Consider the following 14,344-nt stretch of genomic DNA (forward strand, 5'->3'; position numbering starts at 1 on the left):
TAAAAGCATTGTAGGACATCATTTTATTTTTAGTGCATTCAGTTGCAAGGAAAATATGTTGGGCCCAATTTATCATAATGGGCTTTTGAATGGATAAGAAGTTGGGCTTTTTACGTGAAAAGCCCGTATTAAGGTAACGCTGATAGATGAGTCGTATGATCCATCCGACGATCACACTCAAACCCGATAACCCGACCCGGTTCACCCGTTTTTCTTTGTCCTCTGAAGTCTCTTTCATTTTTACACCTCTTTGCTCGCACCCATTTTATCGGTGTACCATCTATTTTTTTTTAATTATATATATATATATATATATATATATATATGTATATAATACAGTCATAACTATTAGAATGTATAAAAACCCATTTATGTCTTTGTAAACGCGAAGTTGGCTTACGGTGAAACAAAGGAACAGGGCCATTTAGTTATTGTTTCAACGTATGTGGGCTCGTTCGGTTTGTCCACTGAAGCCTAAGATCTTTCGTTGTGGCCCACAATGATTTCAGAATTTAAAAGTGGACAATGATGTAGCTTATTGCATGTATGTATATATGGAAATGGATGGGTTATTTTTTGGTTTATATATGTGGAAAGGGTCACGCCTACACATGGGTTTTGTGGTTTATTTTGATCGTCGACATTAATCCGGTATTATAATATACTAATTAATAAAAAAGAGAAAAAGAAAATAAAATTAAAGGGAGGGGGGGGGGCATAGGGTCTAGGAGCTAGTTTATGTTGGCTAATCATATGGAGCATAAGCACTAATTACTGTCTCTAATATTAATTAAGAACAATAATTAAAGAGGAAGTGGGTAAGCAAGCCTCCTTTGTTGTGAGGGGTGACTGATGGGAGCAAATTGGAAAACGAAGTTATAGGAATTAATCCATGATTCATGATTCTCAACTGTGTAACGTTAGTGCCCTAATCATAATTAATGGTTTTGCATTATGAACGTAACTTTCCAAATCATTTTTACAATACTAGTGGGGGGTTTAACGTATTATATTAAGAAAAAATAAATTTAAAGAATGCCAATAAGTTAGGGAATTATATCCATGTATCAAAATATTCATACAAAAATCATAGATCGGTGAAGATGAATAAACAGAAAGGGTAGACTCATCCGTAAGGCGAAATAATAATGGGGGGAGAGAGAGAGAGAGAGAGAGAGACCCATCCGCGCAGTCTGAGACGATCATATCATGTGATTGATTTTATATGGTCCCCTTTTCGTTAAATTATTTTACCCTATGTTCCCTCGACAAATTATTTACCTTTTTTTTTTATAAAATAAATACATAATATATATATATATATATATGTACGTATGGGTGTGTACACACTGGCGAAGGTGGTGGATGGCATAAATAAACCCGATGCATTCCTTAGGGCAACAGTAATACCAATAATAAGAGGCCACTATGGTCCTCTTCTGGCTTCCATTTAAATCAATATATACAAATCGGCCAATCCCTCGCCACGCATGTGCTTGTATTCGAAAACATAAATTAAAAATACACACAAAAGTGTGGAGTACGTACTAGGAATCCTTGTCTCTTTGACATACATACATACATACATACATACATACATACATACATACATACATACATACATACATACATACATACATACATACATACATACATACATACATACATACATACATACATACATACATACATACATACATACACATGCATATACGCACACCCACTTCCAACGAAGAAATCAATCAACAAGTAAACAAAGGGGGCAATCAAATAGATGCAAGAGACTTGTGCCAGTGCCAGATGATGAAAAACTGGACCTCTACAGGTTGGGGAACTTGTGAAAACCCGGGACCCTTGGGATGTACGGACGAATCCAACAAATTACCAAAGTACCCCTTTCGATTTTTCCATTATACATACATATATAATTAATTATATATAGACACACATTAGAGTGTGTGTATGTATATATGTATGATGCCTCCATGTGAGACCACAATCAGTGTCGTCAGGTGAATGATCAGTTGTGATATGATTAATTCATTGACTTCTTGTGTATGCAAATACACATCTTATGATAACTCATAAATCATTAATTACACTCATAATCCTGTAATGATGGGAACTAAATTTTATATATGATATAGATAATCCCCAACACGCTGTATGAGTGATTATATGTATTTCAAGTAGGAGTTCAATATTATTCGGATTTATAAAATATAAATATCATCGTATAATAACCAAGCAATAAACCTGTCGGACTATATATTTATCCATTGCTAAACATATTTTTTAAAAAAATGTAGAAATAAAAGCGGGATCCGTGCATATATATATATATATATATATATATATGTGTGTGTGTGTGTGTGTCGTACGCATACGCGTATAAATGCATGGGTGTATACATACATGCGTACGTATATATATCTTACGTTGTATCATCACTTCAGATCTCGAATCCAAAAATGACATCTAATTTTTTTCTTAATATATGCTTTTTAAAGTTGGTTATTGGACCGAACTATAGAAGATTCCCCGAAATATCCTAAATAAATTCGGAAACCGGAAGGTGTGGAATCAACGGGGGACATGCTTACATGTTGAATCTGGTTATGACTTTTATATATTTTTTAAAATTAAAAAAAAACTATCGCAGTATATAATCTCTCATCCTAATCGAATCAACGGATCAGATGCTTAGCGTATAGGATTACAAAGATAATTATACTTAAACTAATCCGAATGTTAATCTATAGTGATTAATTAATTAATTACTTGGGATTAAAGGTCCCGTTGCGTAACCTTTTATGAGGGGAAGAGTCGTGCTTTGAGTGACTGAAATAACTGCTACTTGTTTAGCTTAATTCGAAATTTCCTACTAATTTAACACATGAATATGTAATAATTAGATTATTTAACGTTTTCCGTAGTCATTAGGACACGCCATATGCTACTGTTTATTGAAATAAACAAACATCCATATATATAACAATGCTCTTGGTTTGGATCCATCCAAGTAAAATGACGAATAATTTACGTTATATATATATGATGATGATAAATGTTTCCATATATATATATATATGTATGTATGTTAACAACATTATAGATAATGCTAATAATTCATAACATATACTCGTAGATACAAATTTTTATTCTTTCCCACACAAAAATGCTCATGGGTAGTTTTACCTTCGTTTTTACATTACTAATACCTAAAATGCGGAAATAAAGGCAAAAAAAAAAAATATAAAACTAAAACTTGAACTTCATAACAATGTTATATATTTATAAAATTTCATAGGATAGTAATTTTGTTTAATAAGATAATATATGGATACGGACTGAATAAAATCTTCCTTTATTGACTGCGTTGTAAACTTAAAGCCAGCCATTTGATTCTCAGAACACGTGTATTTACCAAAGACTATATATATATATATACAATATGCTTTATGTTTGTCCATTGTATAAAAAAAATGACTACAACATATGTAAATATATAAAAACGCATATTCGACAGATTTAATATGATACAACTCGGCGACTATGACAAAACAGAGTGATTAAATATTGTTTTCGACAAAATGGAGTATAATCGCAATTAGAAATTAAAACCATAGTTGAAATGGATTCCACTTCCTCCACTAACCATTTCTTAATTAAAATAATTAACGTTATATATATATTCCCATCCGTGCGCTCATATTCGATTTGAATAATCATATATTCCTAACCAACAATTAGAAGCAACGGCCCCCTCCTTTGTCCGTTGTTTATCTCTTCTTTTTCTAATTTGAATCATTAATTGGACTTTGTATTCAAAGTTTCTTATTTCAATATTGACAGCTATAAGCTTTCCTTGAAAGTTCATCTTTATGTGTATATATAAGAAAAAAACGCTATCTTTATGCAGTTATGTAAATCGTGTATAAAACACTTGGTCCAATACTACACAATTTTGAATGAACCCGTACATACATACATACATACATACATACATACATACATACACACATGCATGCATGCATACATACATACATACACACATGCATGCATGCATACATACATACAACCTTATCCGTGCTATTGATGGCATCAAACCTTATTTACAGTCGTTATATATACACACAGAGAGACATAAATGAGCCGTTAAATGTGTACATTCATATTATATTAGGGCATTACACAATGCATATTTCTTTTTATGCGATTCTCACTTTTATATATATTATGGTGACCTTATGGTGAGGGGGTGTGTGAATATATTGTGGGTGTAGAGAGAGAAAGAGAGAGTACTGAGACGGAGCAGAGTGATGACAAGTCAGGAACTGACACGTGGCTACATTATGACAGAACAGCATGGCCATTCTGACGTGTACACTTGGGGACCACTTTTCCTCCGACACTTGGGCATGGTCGCTCTCTCCTACTTTTTTCTTTTCCCTTCCTTACTCTCACTTCTCGCGCGTGTATTACTCTCTTTCTCAGTTGTCTATGCTATTTGTCTACTTCTACCATCTAACAATTATTTGTGGCAAAAGTGTTGATTTTATCATGGAACAAACTACATATTATTCAATTTAACTATTAAGGCAAGTCATTTCTACATGACATATATTTTAAATTCCTTAAAAAAGTATAAATTTAATTTAAAATGAACAATAAATATCCAGTTTTATCTATATCTAAAAATATATTATTTATATTGAATATTTAATTTAATCAATACTTAAACAATTTCATTTAAATCTAAATTAATTTTTTAGATTGCGGTAGTAAGATCTTTGAATTATTTAATCAAATCATAATTAATTTGTTTAATTCAAGTTGATATTTTTTTAATTCCTCTTAACTCCAGTTGAATTCTTGGCAAAAATCATTTGAAATTTTGAAGAAATTGCAGTGGCAATATAATGATAAATTCCAAGAATTATATGGTATGAGCTATAAAATATTCACACCAATCATATCATGTCATCGACCAAATAAAAAAATAGATATTAAATTAAATTTTTATCGGTGTAAAGACTATGATTAAAAAAAACAAAAACATTAAAACAAGTCAAAACTAGAATTTATTTTGATGTGGTGCATTTTGGTGAACATTACGTATTTCAAATAATATATACACACACACATATGATTCATATCCATTGAATCATAATAGTTTTTTTTTTCCAAAATTTAAAGAGTGGAGGTGAAAAGAGCGTGAGACGACGCGCAACAAGAGAGCGTGTCGCAGTTAAAAACTCCGAGGAGAGATGAGAGACTTTGACCTTCTGAATTTACACGTGAAATTTTTACATTTACTCTCGCACGCTTATCAAAGCCGCTAGTGGTCCCTGATGGCAATACTTGTAATTAACCCCGTTTACAGTGTCAAACTCCCATTTTAATTTTTTTTTTAAAGAAACTCTGCCGGGGTATACACGAGCCAACACGTTTGCCTGCCACGATCCAGACAGAACAAATAGACGGCAAATCAATGAAAACGGGTAACGGCGCCGTCAATTCTGACGGTCATCTAACGGAAACGGATACAATCTCCCAGCGATTGGCTTCACGCGCGTCAGCTGGTGAAAAAAAGACAAGTTACATTTACTACATCGCTCGGACAGCCGTCTTTATCCGACGGCTGAGAATGCATCCCCCTCAACTTACCGTCCATTTAACCACGGTTAATATTAAAAACGGTTAGATAATTTTGTCGAAGCGTTAATTATTGTGTAACGTAGGAGGTAGTGATAGTGTAGGCCTTGACCCTTCATCTGCATTATGAATAAATTATTTTCCTTTTTTGGTAAGTTTTTTTTTCTGTCTCTATTCCCATAGGAATAATTTTGTGAAAGCGATTGGAATAAATATGAAATCTGTAATACGTGAAATCTAGATATTAATTATCTAATGTCAAATATTAATTGGAAGGACCAATATATTATATAATGCACAAAAAAAAGAAAAACATAGAGTAAGCGCTGATATTATTAAACAGTTTGGTAATGAATGAAATCCGATTTTATTATTTAGAGAGAGCGCTGACATTTACACTAAGGATGGAATTAAATATTCTACAGAAATAGAGGGGCGTAATTTCGACCGAAATTACTTTATGTTGGAGCGGAAATTACAGTTTTGCAGAATCTGAACTAAGTTATGCAATATTTATATACACATATCTAGAGAGAGAGAGAGTTAATGTCTGTGTGATATTGTGTCTTGAAGAAAGAACCAGTCTTGGTGCAGATCGGGTAAGTAAGAAGCTGGACTTGAGCTGAAGAAGAAGCAGAGGCTGGAAAACGGCCAGAAGTTGGTGACTGAGAAGGCGAAACGACACGAATCCGGAGGGGAGAGAGAGGGAGGGGAGAGAGAGAGAGAGAGAGGGAGGGAGGGAGGGAGGGAGGGAGAGGAAGCGGTCTCGTAACTGAAACAGAGCCAAAGGAAAAAACCCCCCAAAAAAGTAATCCTACAGTGCCTGAATTACGTTTTCTGTAATGAATACGGACATAACCGTCGTGTCTTGTTAAAGAAGAGAGAGAAACCTTTTTCTCCCTTCTTTGATGGGTCTTCCTCTGTGTTTCTTCTTGATGGGTTAGCGTTTGGCGCGTGAAGGGTTTCGTTCTTGAAGCTCTGTTACTTTTTTTTTCTTTCTCTGGGTTAATTTAGAAAGTTTGGAAGAAAGCTCGGGTTCCTGCTGTTTCATCTGGGTTTTTCGATGGCGAATGTGGATGTTGATTTCAAGGGCTCGCCCATGTCTGACAGAAGATCAGGTGAGTTAGAGAGTGAGTGAGAGAGAAGAAGTTCTGATTTTTCCCTTCTTTTGTAGTTCCTGTGAATGTCGGAGAAAGCTAAATTAAATTAGTTGATGGACTCAGAGGTGCTTCGTTTCCGTTTGGTTCCCGAGAAAATGAACCATTCTCTTCTATAATGGCTTCAATCGTACACGGTTGAATTTTTCCTGCATTTTCTCGGGAAACAAGCTGGAAGTCAACATTTTCTCTTCTTTTTTCATCGATGCGCAAACAAGCTTAAACCCTCAGACCCAATTCTTATATTTCCTGTATTAGTTCAAATCAAGCAACTTTTCTTCCAAATCTTGACGTTTGGAAAATCGATTGCTGTTTTGTTTGGGGCACATGATCTAGGTTTCGATCACGATGATATGTACACGGAGCTATGGAAAGCATGTGCAGGACCTTTGGTGGAAGTTCCTCGTGTCGGGGAGAGAGTTTTCTACTTCCCACAGGGTCACATGGAACAAGTATCCTCCTTTTATAATTTCAGCAAGGATGAAAACCAGAATCCTGTTCTTTCTTTTAACCCCAGTTTCATTACTCAATTTCTGCTTTTTATTTTCTCTTATAATTTTCTGGGTTTGCAGTTGGAGGCGTCGACTAATCAAGGGCTTGAAGAGCATATCCCTCTTTTTAATCTTCCCACGAAGATACTTTGTCAAGTCCTCGGTGTCACGTTAAAGGTAATCTCATCATGGTCTGCCTTTTTGCCCTTTTCTTCCGCTCCTATTCAGATGTTGTAATGATTGCAGGCAGAGCATGAGACGGATGAAGTTTACGCTCAGATCACCTTAAGACCAGAGGACGATGTAAGTTGATCCCTGTTAATGGATGCCTCTTCTTCTCTTGGGAAAACGTAAACGACAATGAAAAAAAAAATGCTTCCTTTCATGAAACTAATGCGGCATTTGTTCTCAAATTTTGCAGCAAAGTGAACCCACAAGTCCTGATCCACCCATCTCTGAACTGCCTAAACAAGCGGTTCACTCGTTTGTTAAGATTCTTACAGCTTCAGACACGAGCACTCATGGTGGATTCTCTGTTCTGCGTAAACATGCCACTGAATGCTTGCCTGCCCTTGTATTTCCTTCTCTCTTTTCTTGTTTCCTCTAGCATAGTAGAGAGCTAGTTTCTTTTTCAGTTAAATGAATCCGCTGTCTTTGTTCATTTCCATTGCTTAGGACATGACACAAGCTACTCCGACTCAAGAATTGGTGGCCAGAGATCTTCATGGGGTGGAATGGAGGTTTAAGCATATATTTAGAGGTGGTAACTCATCTCTCACTTCATATGTATATCCTTTGCATGTGGAACTGCTTCCTTGATCTTGGATGGAACTTAGATGGACTGATGATGCGGTTTGTCTTGATAGGACAACCTAGGAGGCATCTGCTTACGACCGGATGGAGCACCTTTGTTACAACGAAGAGACTAGTAACTGGAGATGCATTTGTGTTCCTCAGGTAGTTGAGTTCACTCACAGACCTGAGAATCTAACCTGTTGGATTCTACTTCACTAACTTTGAAGGAACTCTGGATTTTAAAAACCGGCAAGTTTAGGGGTGAAAACGGGGATTTACGGGTCGGGGTAAGGCGTCTAGCCCGGCAGCAGAGCACGATGCCTTCATCTGTTATCTCTAGTCAGAGCATGCATTTGGGAGTTCTTGCTACAGCTTCTCATGCTGTCAATACAAGAACCCTATTCGTAGTGTTTTACAAGCCTAGGTATTGTTTCTTGTCCGCCCGTTTCATATTTTCATGGAGATGTGCTTTGCCCAGATCAAAGAAAGTTACTTTCTTTCTTTTACACTTTTCAGGATAAGCCAATTCATAATAGGAGTGAACAAGTATATGGAGGCTGTGAAGCATGGCTTCTCCGTCGGTATGAGGTTCAGGATGAGATTCGAGGGAGAAGAGTCTCCTGAGAGAATGTAGATTTCTTTTTTCCCCAGGCTTTTGTCGTTTTCTTTTTCTGTTTGCTCTAATGTTGTTTGTCCATGTTGATGATTCTGTAATGTCTACTGTCTTGTCTGTGTACTCAGTTTTACGGGTACTATTGTCGGGATCGGAGATCTATCCCCGCAGTGGCCAGCTTCTAAATGGAGGTCATTGCAGGTTAAGGAACATCGCCCACTTACCTGAAATCATATGATATCCTCAATATGGTTTTGTGAAAAATCTGTAATTTCTTTGTAGACTCAATGGGATGAGCCAGCCTCTGTTCAGAGACCAGGCAAAGTCTCTCCATGGGAAATAGAGCCTTTCTTGCCATCTTCACCAATGGCTACACCTGCTCAGCCTCAGCTCAAATGCAAGCGGTCCAGACCCGTTGATTCACCGATTTCAGGTACTTTCAAAACAAGGTTGAGGAGTTCATTTATGTAGTATTATATCCACTCGTCATTCTTGACCCTGAAAACCCTTTTTCGAAAGTTACAGATATAACTGCATCCAGTGCCTCCCTGAAACTGTTCCAAGATTCATCAGCAGAGAGAAATTCCAACAAGACCGTGTTCTCAGGCGGGTACTCATCGACCTTATTGTTGGGCCCCACAAACATCAGCTTCATGTCTGAACAAGCCGAGAGATCCCAAAAACCAGAGACCCCCACAAGCTGTTATAGGTTGTTTGGTTTCGATCTCACAAGCAACTGCAAGCCCAGTCCCACTGACAAGGAACCGAATGGCCAAGATTCTAACCCTTCGAGTTTGGTGAAGGAGCAGAAGCAAGATCCACCTGGAACATCACATTCACAGGGCAAGCAACAAGCGCCGGCTAATGCTTCCTCTACAAGGAGCCGAACCAAGGTACCCCTTGTTTCTTGTTTACTAAACCCGAAATACTCTCATTTAACGCTGTTTTTTTTTTATTTCTGTGGGAAGGTACAAATGCAAGGGATGGCAGTAGGGAGAGCAGTGGATTTGACAGTATTGAGATCGTACGAGGAATTGATCGAGGAGTTAGAGAAGATGTTTGAGATCGAAGGCGAGATTCGGGCTCGGGACAAATGGGCGGTCGTGTTCACGGATGATGAGGGTGACATGATGCTCGTTGGCGATGATCCATGGAAGTAAGTTCCAAAAAACGAGATATATGTGTGCACTGACATGAAATCCTTTTTTTTTTTTTGGTCCGAGAGTTGATGTTTTTCTTTGACGCAGCGAGTTCTGTAAAATGGCAAAGAAGATATGCATATACTCGAGCGAGGAGGTGAAGAAAATGAGCGCGAAAAGGAAGTGGTCACTGGAAGGTGAGGGTACGGTGATAAGTCTTGATTCGGACCAGAGGCCCTCGAGTTGATGAAACATGAGCCTTTCATGTTTCAGATGTTTATGTTATGAAACGTATCATCGCTTTTGGTTTTCTGCTTTTGTGGTTTTTTCATTATAATATCTCACGCACGAAGATGTAAGCAATCAAGCAAGTAGATGGTTTGTTAATTAACGTAAGAAAAAAGTTGATAACTATGTATGTTTAGGGAGACTTTAAATCTGTTGACAGAAGCAAACGATTTCCATGCGGAAGTCTTTTAAGGGAAAGTTCTCAATATTGTCGTGTTTTGCTTTCAAGCTTTCTGTCAGTGAGTAAGTGTGTACGTATATATATATGTGGTTGGGCTTGTATATGTTTGTTTGGTGTTTTGTAATATTTTTGGAGTGTCAAGTATATTTGGTTGGGACTCCATAATCAAACCGGAATATTGCTATGTAGAAGATGTGTGTTAACAATGAGCTCTATCTAGTGTCAATTTTGGCTCGATGCAACCCTCGGGCCGAATGCGAATTTGAACCGGGTTGGACCGGTCCGATTGACACCCCTTGCTCTATCAATGTGGAATTCAATGTCTCTGTGAAGTTGGTAGATGGTAAAAGACAAGTTTTTGCAACCAAGTATGCAGCTTTCCAAATTCTCTTAGCTTAGGACATAAGCTCTCAGAAGAATAATGTACAAATAGAGGGACAAGAACAAGGGACAGTGAAGTGTCAATGCCCTTGAATGTTAAGAGTTTGAGTGATATGAATGAACACTTTCAGGTAGCATTCCAGAACAAAAAAAATAAAAAAGCAACTCTGGTTTATTTCATTCCTAGAGAGAGAACTGAAGTTAAACAAAAGGCTGATGGATAATCCAAGAGGGGAGAGATCATTTGCCCGGATCAACCTTGTTTCTTCCCGGTGACACCCGCAACAACCTACGGAGACGAGGCAGATTTGAGTAATATTTGAAACACCAATTCCCTAATGTCTAATTCTAATGGTGAGTTGAATTGGATTGAATTACAGCATTCAGAATTCCACTAAGGTCAACATATGTGATATTCAACCGGTATTTTTTACAACGACGGCGATGTATGATGACTATATGCTCGTTCATAAGAACCGAAGAATTCTCGCAGATGCATACAAAAACTAGAGAGGGGACTCTTAACCACAAGAATGGCAGCAAGACGAGGCTTAGCATACAGCATACAAAAGCAAGTTCATTATGCCATTTGGGATGAATGAAACTGAAGCATCGGGGAATTACTGATTGCGTTTAACCAACAAAAAAGCCTTTGCAAAATAACGGATTCGAACTAATACTCACGTCGGTCAAGGCAGGAGGTTGAACTTGCTTGGATGACTCGAGGGAATCCAGAATAGGCCTCACAACAGCAGGCAGGAAGATACCTACAAGTTTTAACAAGATCGAGTGCTTACCATGATCAGAAGAAAAAAGGTATCAACTTCTCAAGGAAAAATCATCCTAGAAACCAATATCCATCACGACAAAAGAGCATAAGGAGATCCAGACGTGAATAGACAAACACAATACCCTTCTATCCCAAGGGCAAAACCATCAAACCGGCATTGTCGTATTCAACAAACCCCCAGTGATATATACCACGAGTTTCAGATGCTTTGAGCTGAATAATGGCCCAAAGAAAGAGACTTTTGGCCATCGTTCGACGTCCACAGGCTCTTAAACCGATAAAGCTGAGATTCCGATGGCACCAATAACCAACACATCTGTCCGAAAAAGCCCAACCTATGCCGATTTCAAGACCAGATCCTCTTTTTTTGGGTCTCAGAATTCATGTTAACTCAAAACAAGTACAGTTCGAACGATTCTCCAGAAGTGATCGAATTAAGAACGAGATTTTTTTTTTTTGATGAAAGGAACGAGAATTGAACCGATCCATTTAATAAGGGATCAAGACGGGCCGAATTAGGGTTTAAAAAGAGCGTTACCGACACCGCCGATGAGGCAGGAGGCAGCAATAACCGGCTCCTGCGCCACGAACATCCTCAACCTCTCCATGATCGGCATTTTCGCACTAACTCGATCACTCTCTCTCACTGCTATGCCGAGATTTCGAAGTTTCCGAGCCCGTCAATGGGCAACGAAACGATAGTTCCAGTTCCATATTGGGTCAAAAGTCAAACACGTAAAACTGGTCTCCTTGGGCCGGCCCGTATTTTCGTATCCAGCCCGGAATCATTAATTTCATTTGGCCCACTTTTACACGAAAAATAGGAATAAAACAAGGAAAAATGTTTTTTTTTAACAATAAATATATGAAGAGACAGAACTGGAGGAGGATTCAGATTTCAGAGACATAATCTCAACTAAATTCTTACAACAACATGTGGGTGGACCCATCAGACCAATTTGATCGAATCCCAAAGCAAATCTCTCATACTCATTTCCATATCATATCAAATCTATACACAGAGTCCCTCTCTCTCTCTCTAGAAAGGTATCATCCATCCGATGGTCCATCCAAGAAGCAAACCTGCACCAACAAGACTCAACCCTAACGCAAACAGCACGTGGTGGTTTTGTTTAGCAGCCCTTTTGCCTCCGTGTTCCTTGTTCCATTTCTTCCTCTGTTTTCTCCCTTCCCAATGCTTCCATGGAAGTGGGTCCTTCTTCTTCTTGGCCTGCAGGCAGAGTTCTTCCAGCTGAAGCAGTTGGAACCATTGCTTGTACGCGAAAATCTGGGAGGCTTGTCTGAATAAGAGTTCCATGAGGTGCTCCTTCTCTTTCTTGGCTTCTTGTGCTGCCTTCTCTGCTTCCCTTGCACGCGTTTGAGAATGGCGTATGGCTTCTAAGAGCTCTTCCTTGCTCAGTCCAGACCCATCAGATGAAGCCTGTGATTGCTTCTCTGTTCTGTCCTTTAGGCTGCACCCACATTCCAAACACATATTAGGCTTTGAAAGGAAGAATCATAGGTTGAACAAGGTCAAGCTTTAGAAATTTAAATACCTGAAAGATTTCTCAGAGCTAGATTGCTCATGCCCATCTCTGGTTGCAGCCCATTGTTGGCCATGGCCATGCATGGTTGGGTCACGAACATGACCAGCACGGGAATCACAGTCCAAAGATGATAATCCATCACTGTTGAAACAGCGTGGACTGTCATAAGAGGGTCTCTTCTTGTGAATTTTCTGTGGTGTTGGAAGATCACAGTTCTCGACATAGTCTAGCGACTTTTGTGCAACCAAGGAAGCCAATTCATCTTTATCTGTAGTCGTCCGCCACCACGGCTCAGCTTTCTCGCTCGAAAGATTCCACGGTGATCCCATATCAAACGAGAGCTCATTCGACTTTTTGGAAGGTTCATATCCAATCAACTCGATGTATTCTTGAAAGTTCTCGCATGTCAAAGCCTCTACTTCATTCTCTCCTGTTCCAGGATTTCGCTTTTTGCAGCGGGGGCGGCCTTGATCGTCCTCTGGACCAAAGCTACAGTCATCTTTGGAAGGTGACCTTATTACGGTAGCAGACCCTTCACCTGGAATGTCGGCATTAGCCTCCAATGGCCTCATCTGATCCTTCACGAGATCCTTCCTGTCTGGGTAGCCAGGTTGAATGTGAGCCCACCATCTTGTATCGGGTGGAAGATCGGGGAATCGAGGGTTTCTGTTTAGAGGCATGAAACACGCAGAAGACTGATCATGCAGGTCAGGAGCTGTTCCAGTAGATCCAGAAGAATCGAACTGCTTGGTCGAGGCAGACGAGGATGACTGGCAGCAAGCTAGCTTGGGAGCCCTTTTAGCGTCTTCTTGTACAAAGCAACGGTTAACGGCTCTCTGCCACAGTGTTCTTGCTTCAGCAGCTGCCATCACTTCACCATTCTTTAGAGATTCCTCTACCTGAAAACACACAGACGGACGAATTCGCTGAAACAATAAGCCATTCTGATTGAACAAGATCATTGCATTCATATTTACCCAGAAGAGGAAAAAGACAACAAACGAAACACATTCACGGAAACGAGAATGAGATCAAACATCAAACCAGAAGGAAGTGCTTTAAAAAAGTAGCAAACAGAAAACAACAACAACCAAATTTAGACAGGAATAATGATTACAACAATTTCTGTGATGCTAAGACAAGAGAATATTCAAGTTCTACTTCCTCTTTCAGGACTCAACTTCCAAAATAGAGAGAAATCCACTAGAGGCTACAACCTTCCGACGACCGAATCCGATGCTGCTTTCACGAAACCCAGAACCGAAACCCTGATAATTCAACGACAAACCCAACGAGACTTGACC

General features: G+C 38.7%; 3 protein-coding genes across 5 annotated transcripts in view; 1 reads left to right on the plus strand and 2 right to left on the minus strand.

The window, feature by feature from the left end:
* The first annotated feature begins 6,407 nt into the window (after positions 1 to 6,407).
* Positions 6,408 to 10,349, plus strand: LOC104802080 (auxin response factor 18-like). Of its 2 annotated transcripts, none has more exons than XM_010525513.2 (14): positions 6,408 to 6,776; positions 7,152 to 7,267; positions 7,388 to 7,483; positions 7,553 to 7,609; positions 7,728 to 7,880; positions 7,982 to 8,066; positions 8,173 to 8,263; positions 8,361 to 8,525; positions 8,618 to 8,731; positions 8,843 to 8,915; positions 8,997 to 9,147; positions 9,234 to 9,607; positions 9,683 to 9,870; positions 9,962 to 10,349. In XM_010525513.2, the coding sequence occupies exons 1-14, from the start codon at positions 6,722 to 6,724 to the stop codon at positions 10,098 to 10,100; spliced, it is 1,857 nt and encodes a 618-aa protein (XP_010523815.1). In that variant the 5' UTR covers positions 6,408 to 6,721; the 3' UTR covers positions 10,101 to 10,349. The 2 variants fall into 2 exon arrangements, with proteins under 2 accessions (XP_010523815.1, XP_010523816.1); XM_010525514.2 differs by having other exon boundaries at positions 6,410 to 6,776; positions 9,240 to 9,607.
* A 344-nt stretch (positions 10,350 to 10,693) lies between these two features.
* Positions 10,694 to 12,184, minus strand: LOC104802081. Its single transcript, XM_019201170.1, has 3 exons — positions 12,032 to 12,184; positions 11,388 to 11,470; positions 10,694 to 10,992 (listed from the first exon to the last, which is right to left on the minus strand). The coding sequence occupies exons 1-3, from the start codon at positions 12,108 to 12,110 to the stop codon at positions 10,957 to 10,959; spliced, it is 198 nt and encodes a 65-aa protein (XP_019056715.1). The 5' UTR covers positions 12,111 to 12,184; the 3' UTR covers positions 10,694 to 10,956.
* A 177-nt stretch (positions 12,185 to 12,361) lies between these two features.
* The window catches only part of LOC104802082, a 3,078-nt gene continuing 1,095 nt past the window's right edge, over positions 12,362 to 14,344 (minus strand). Inside the window, exons 2-4 of one of the 2 annotated variants that reach the window (XM_010525517.2) lie at positions 14,258 to 14,337; positions 13,050 to 13,939; positions 12,362 to 12,965 (exon numbers count right to left, since the gene is read on the minus strand). In XM_010525517.2, the coding sequence (XP_010523819.1) occupies positions 12,533 to 12,965; positions 13,050 to 13,909 (1,293 nt within the window). In that variant the 5' untranslated portion in view covers positions 13,910 to 13,939; positions 14,258 to 14,337 and the 3' untranslated portion in view covers positions 12,362 to 12,532. The remainder of the gene's footprint in view (positions 12,966 to 13,049; positions 13,940 to 14,257; positions 14,338 to 14,344) is intronic. The other variant, XM_010525516.1, reaches the window with a different exon arrangement.

The sequence above is a fragment of the Tarenaya hassleriana genome, unplaced genomic scaffold (genome assembly GCF_000463585.1).
Source record: "Tarenaya hassleriana unplaced genomic scaffold, ASM46358v1 Cleome8, whole genome shotgun sequence".
NCBI lineage: Eukaryota > Viridiplantae > Streptophyta > Magnoliopsida > Brassicales > Cleomaceae > Tarenaya > Tarenaya hassleriana.

Excerpts from the sequence above, each read along its gene's own strand:
- LOC104802080 (XM_010525513.2), top strand. The coding sequence starts at position 6,722 with ATGGCGAATGTGGATGTTGATTTCAAGGGCTCGCCCATGTCTGACAGA. Across the intron at positions 7,610-7,727 it reads CCTTAAGACCAGAGGACGAT|CAAAGTGAACCCACAAGTCC; the intron begins GTAAGTTGATCC and ends CAAATTTTGCAG. Across the intron at positions 8,732-8,842 it reads GAAGAGTCTCCTGAGAGAAT|TTTTACGGGTACTATTGTCG; the intron begins GTAGATTTCTTT and ends CTGTGTACTCAG.
- LOC104802081 (XM_019201170.1), bottom strand. The coding sequence starts at position 12,110 with ATGCCGATCATGGAGAGGTTGAGGATGTTCGTGGCGCAGGAGCCGGTT. Across the intron at positions 11,471-12,031 it reads CTGCCTCATCGGCGGTGTCG|GTATCTTCCTGCCTGCTGTT; the intron begins GTAACGCTCTTT and ends TAAAACTTGTAG. Across the intron at positions 10,993-11,387 it reads AACCTCCTGCCTTGACCGAC|GTTGTTGCGGGTGTCACCGG; the intron begins GTGAGTATTAGT and ends TCGTCTCCGTAG.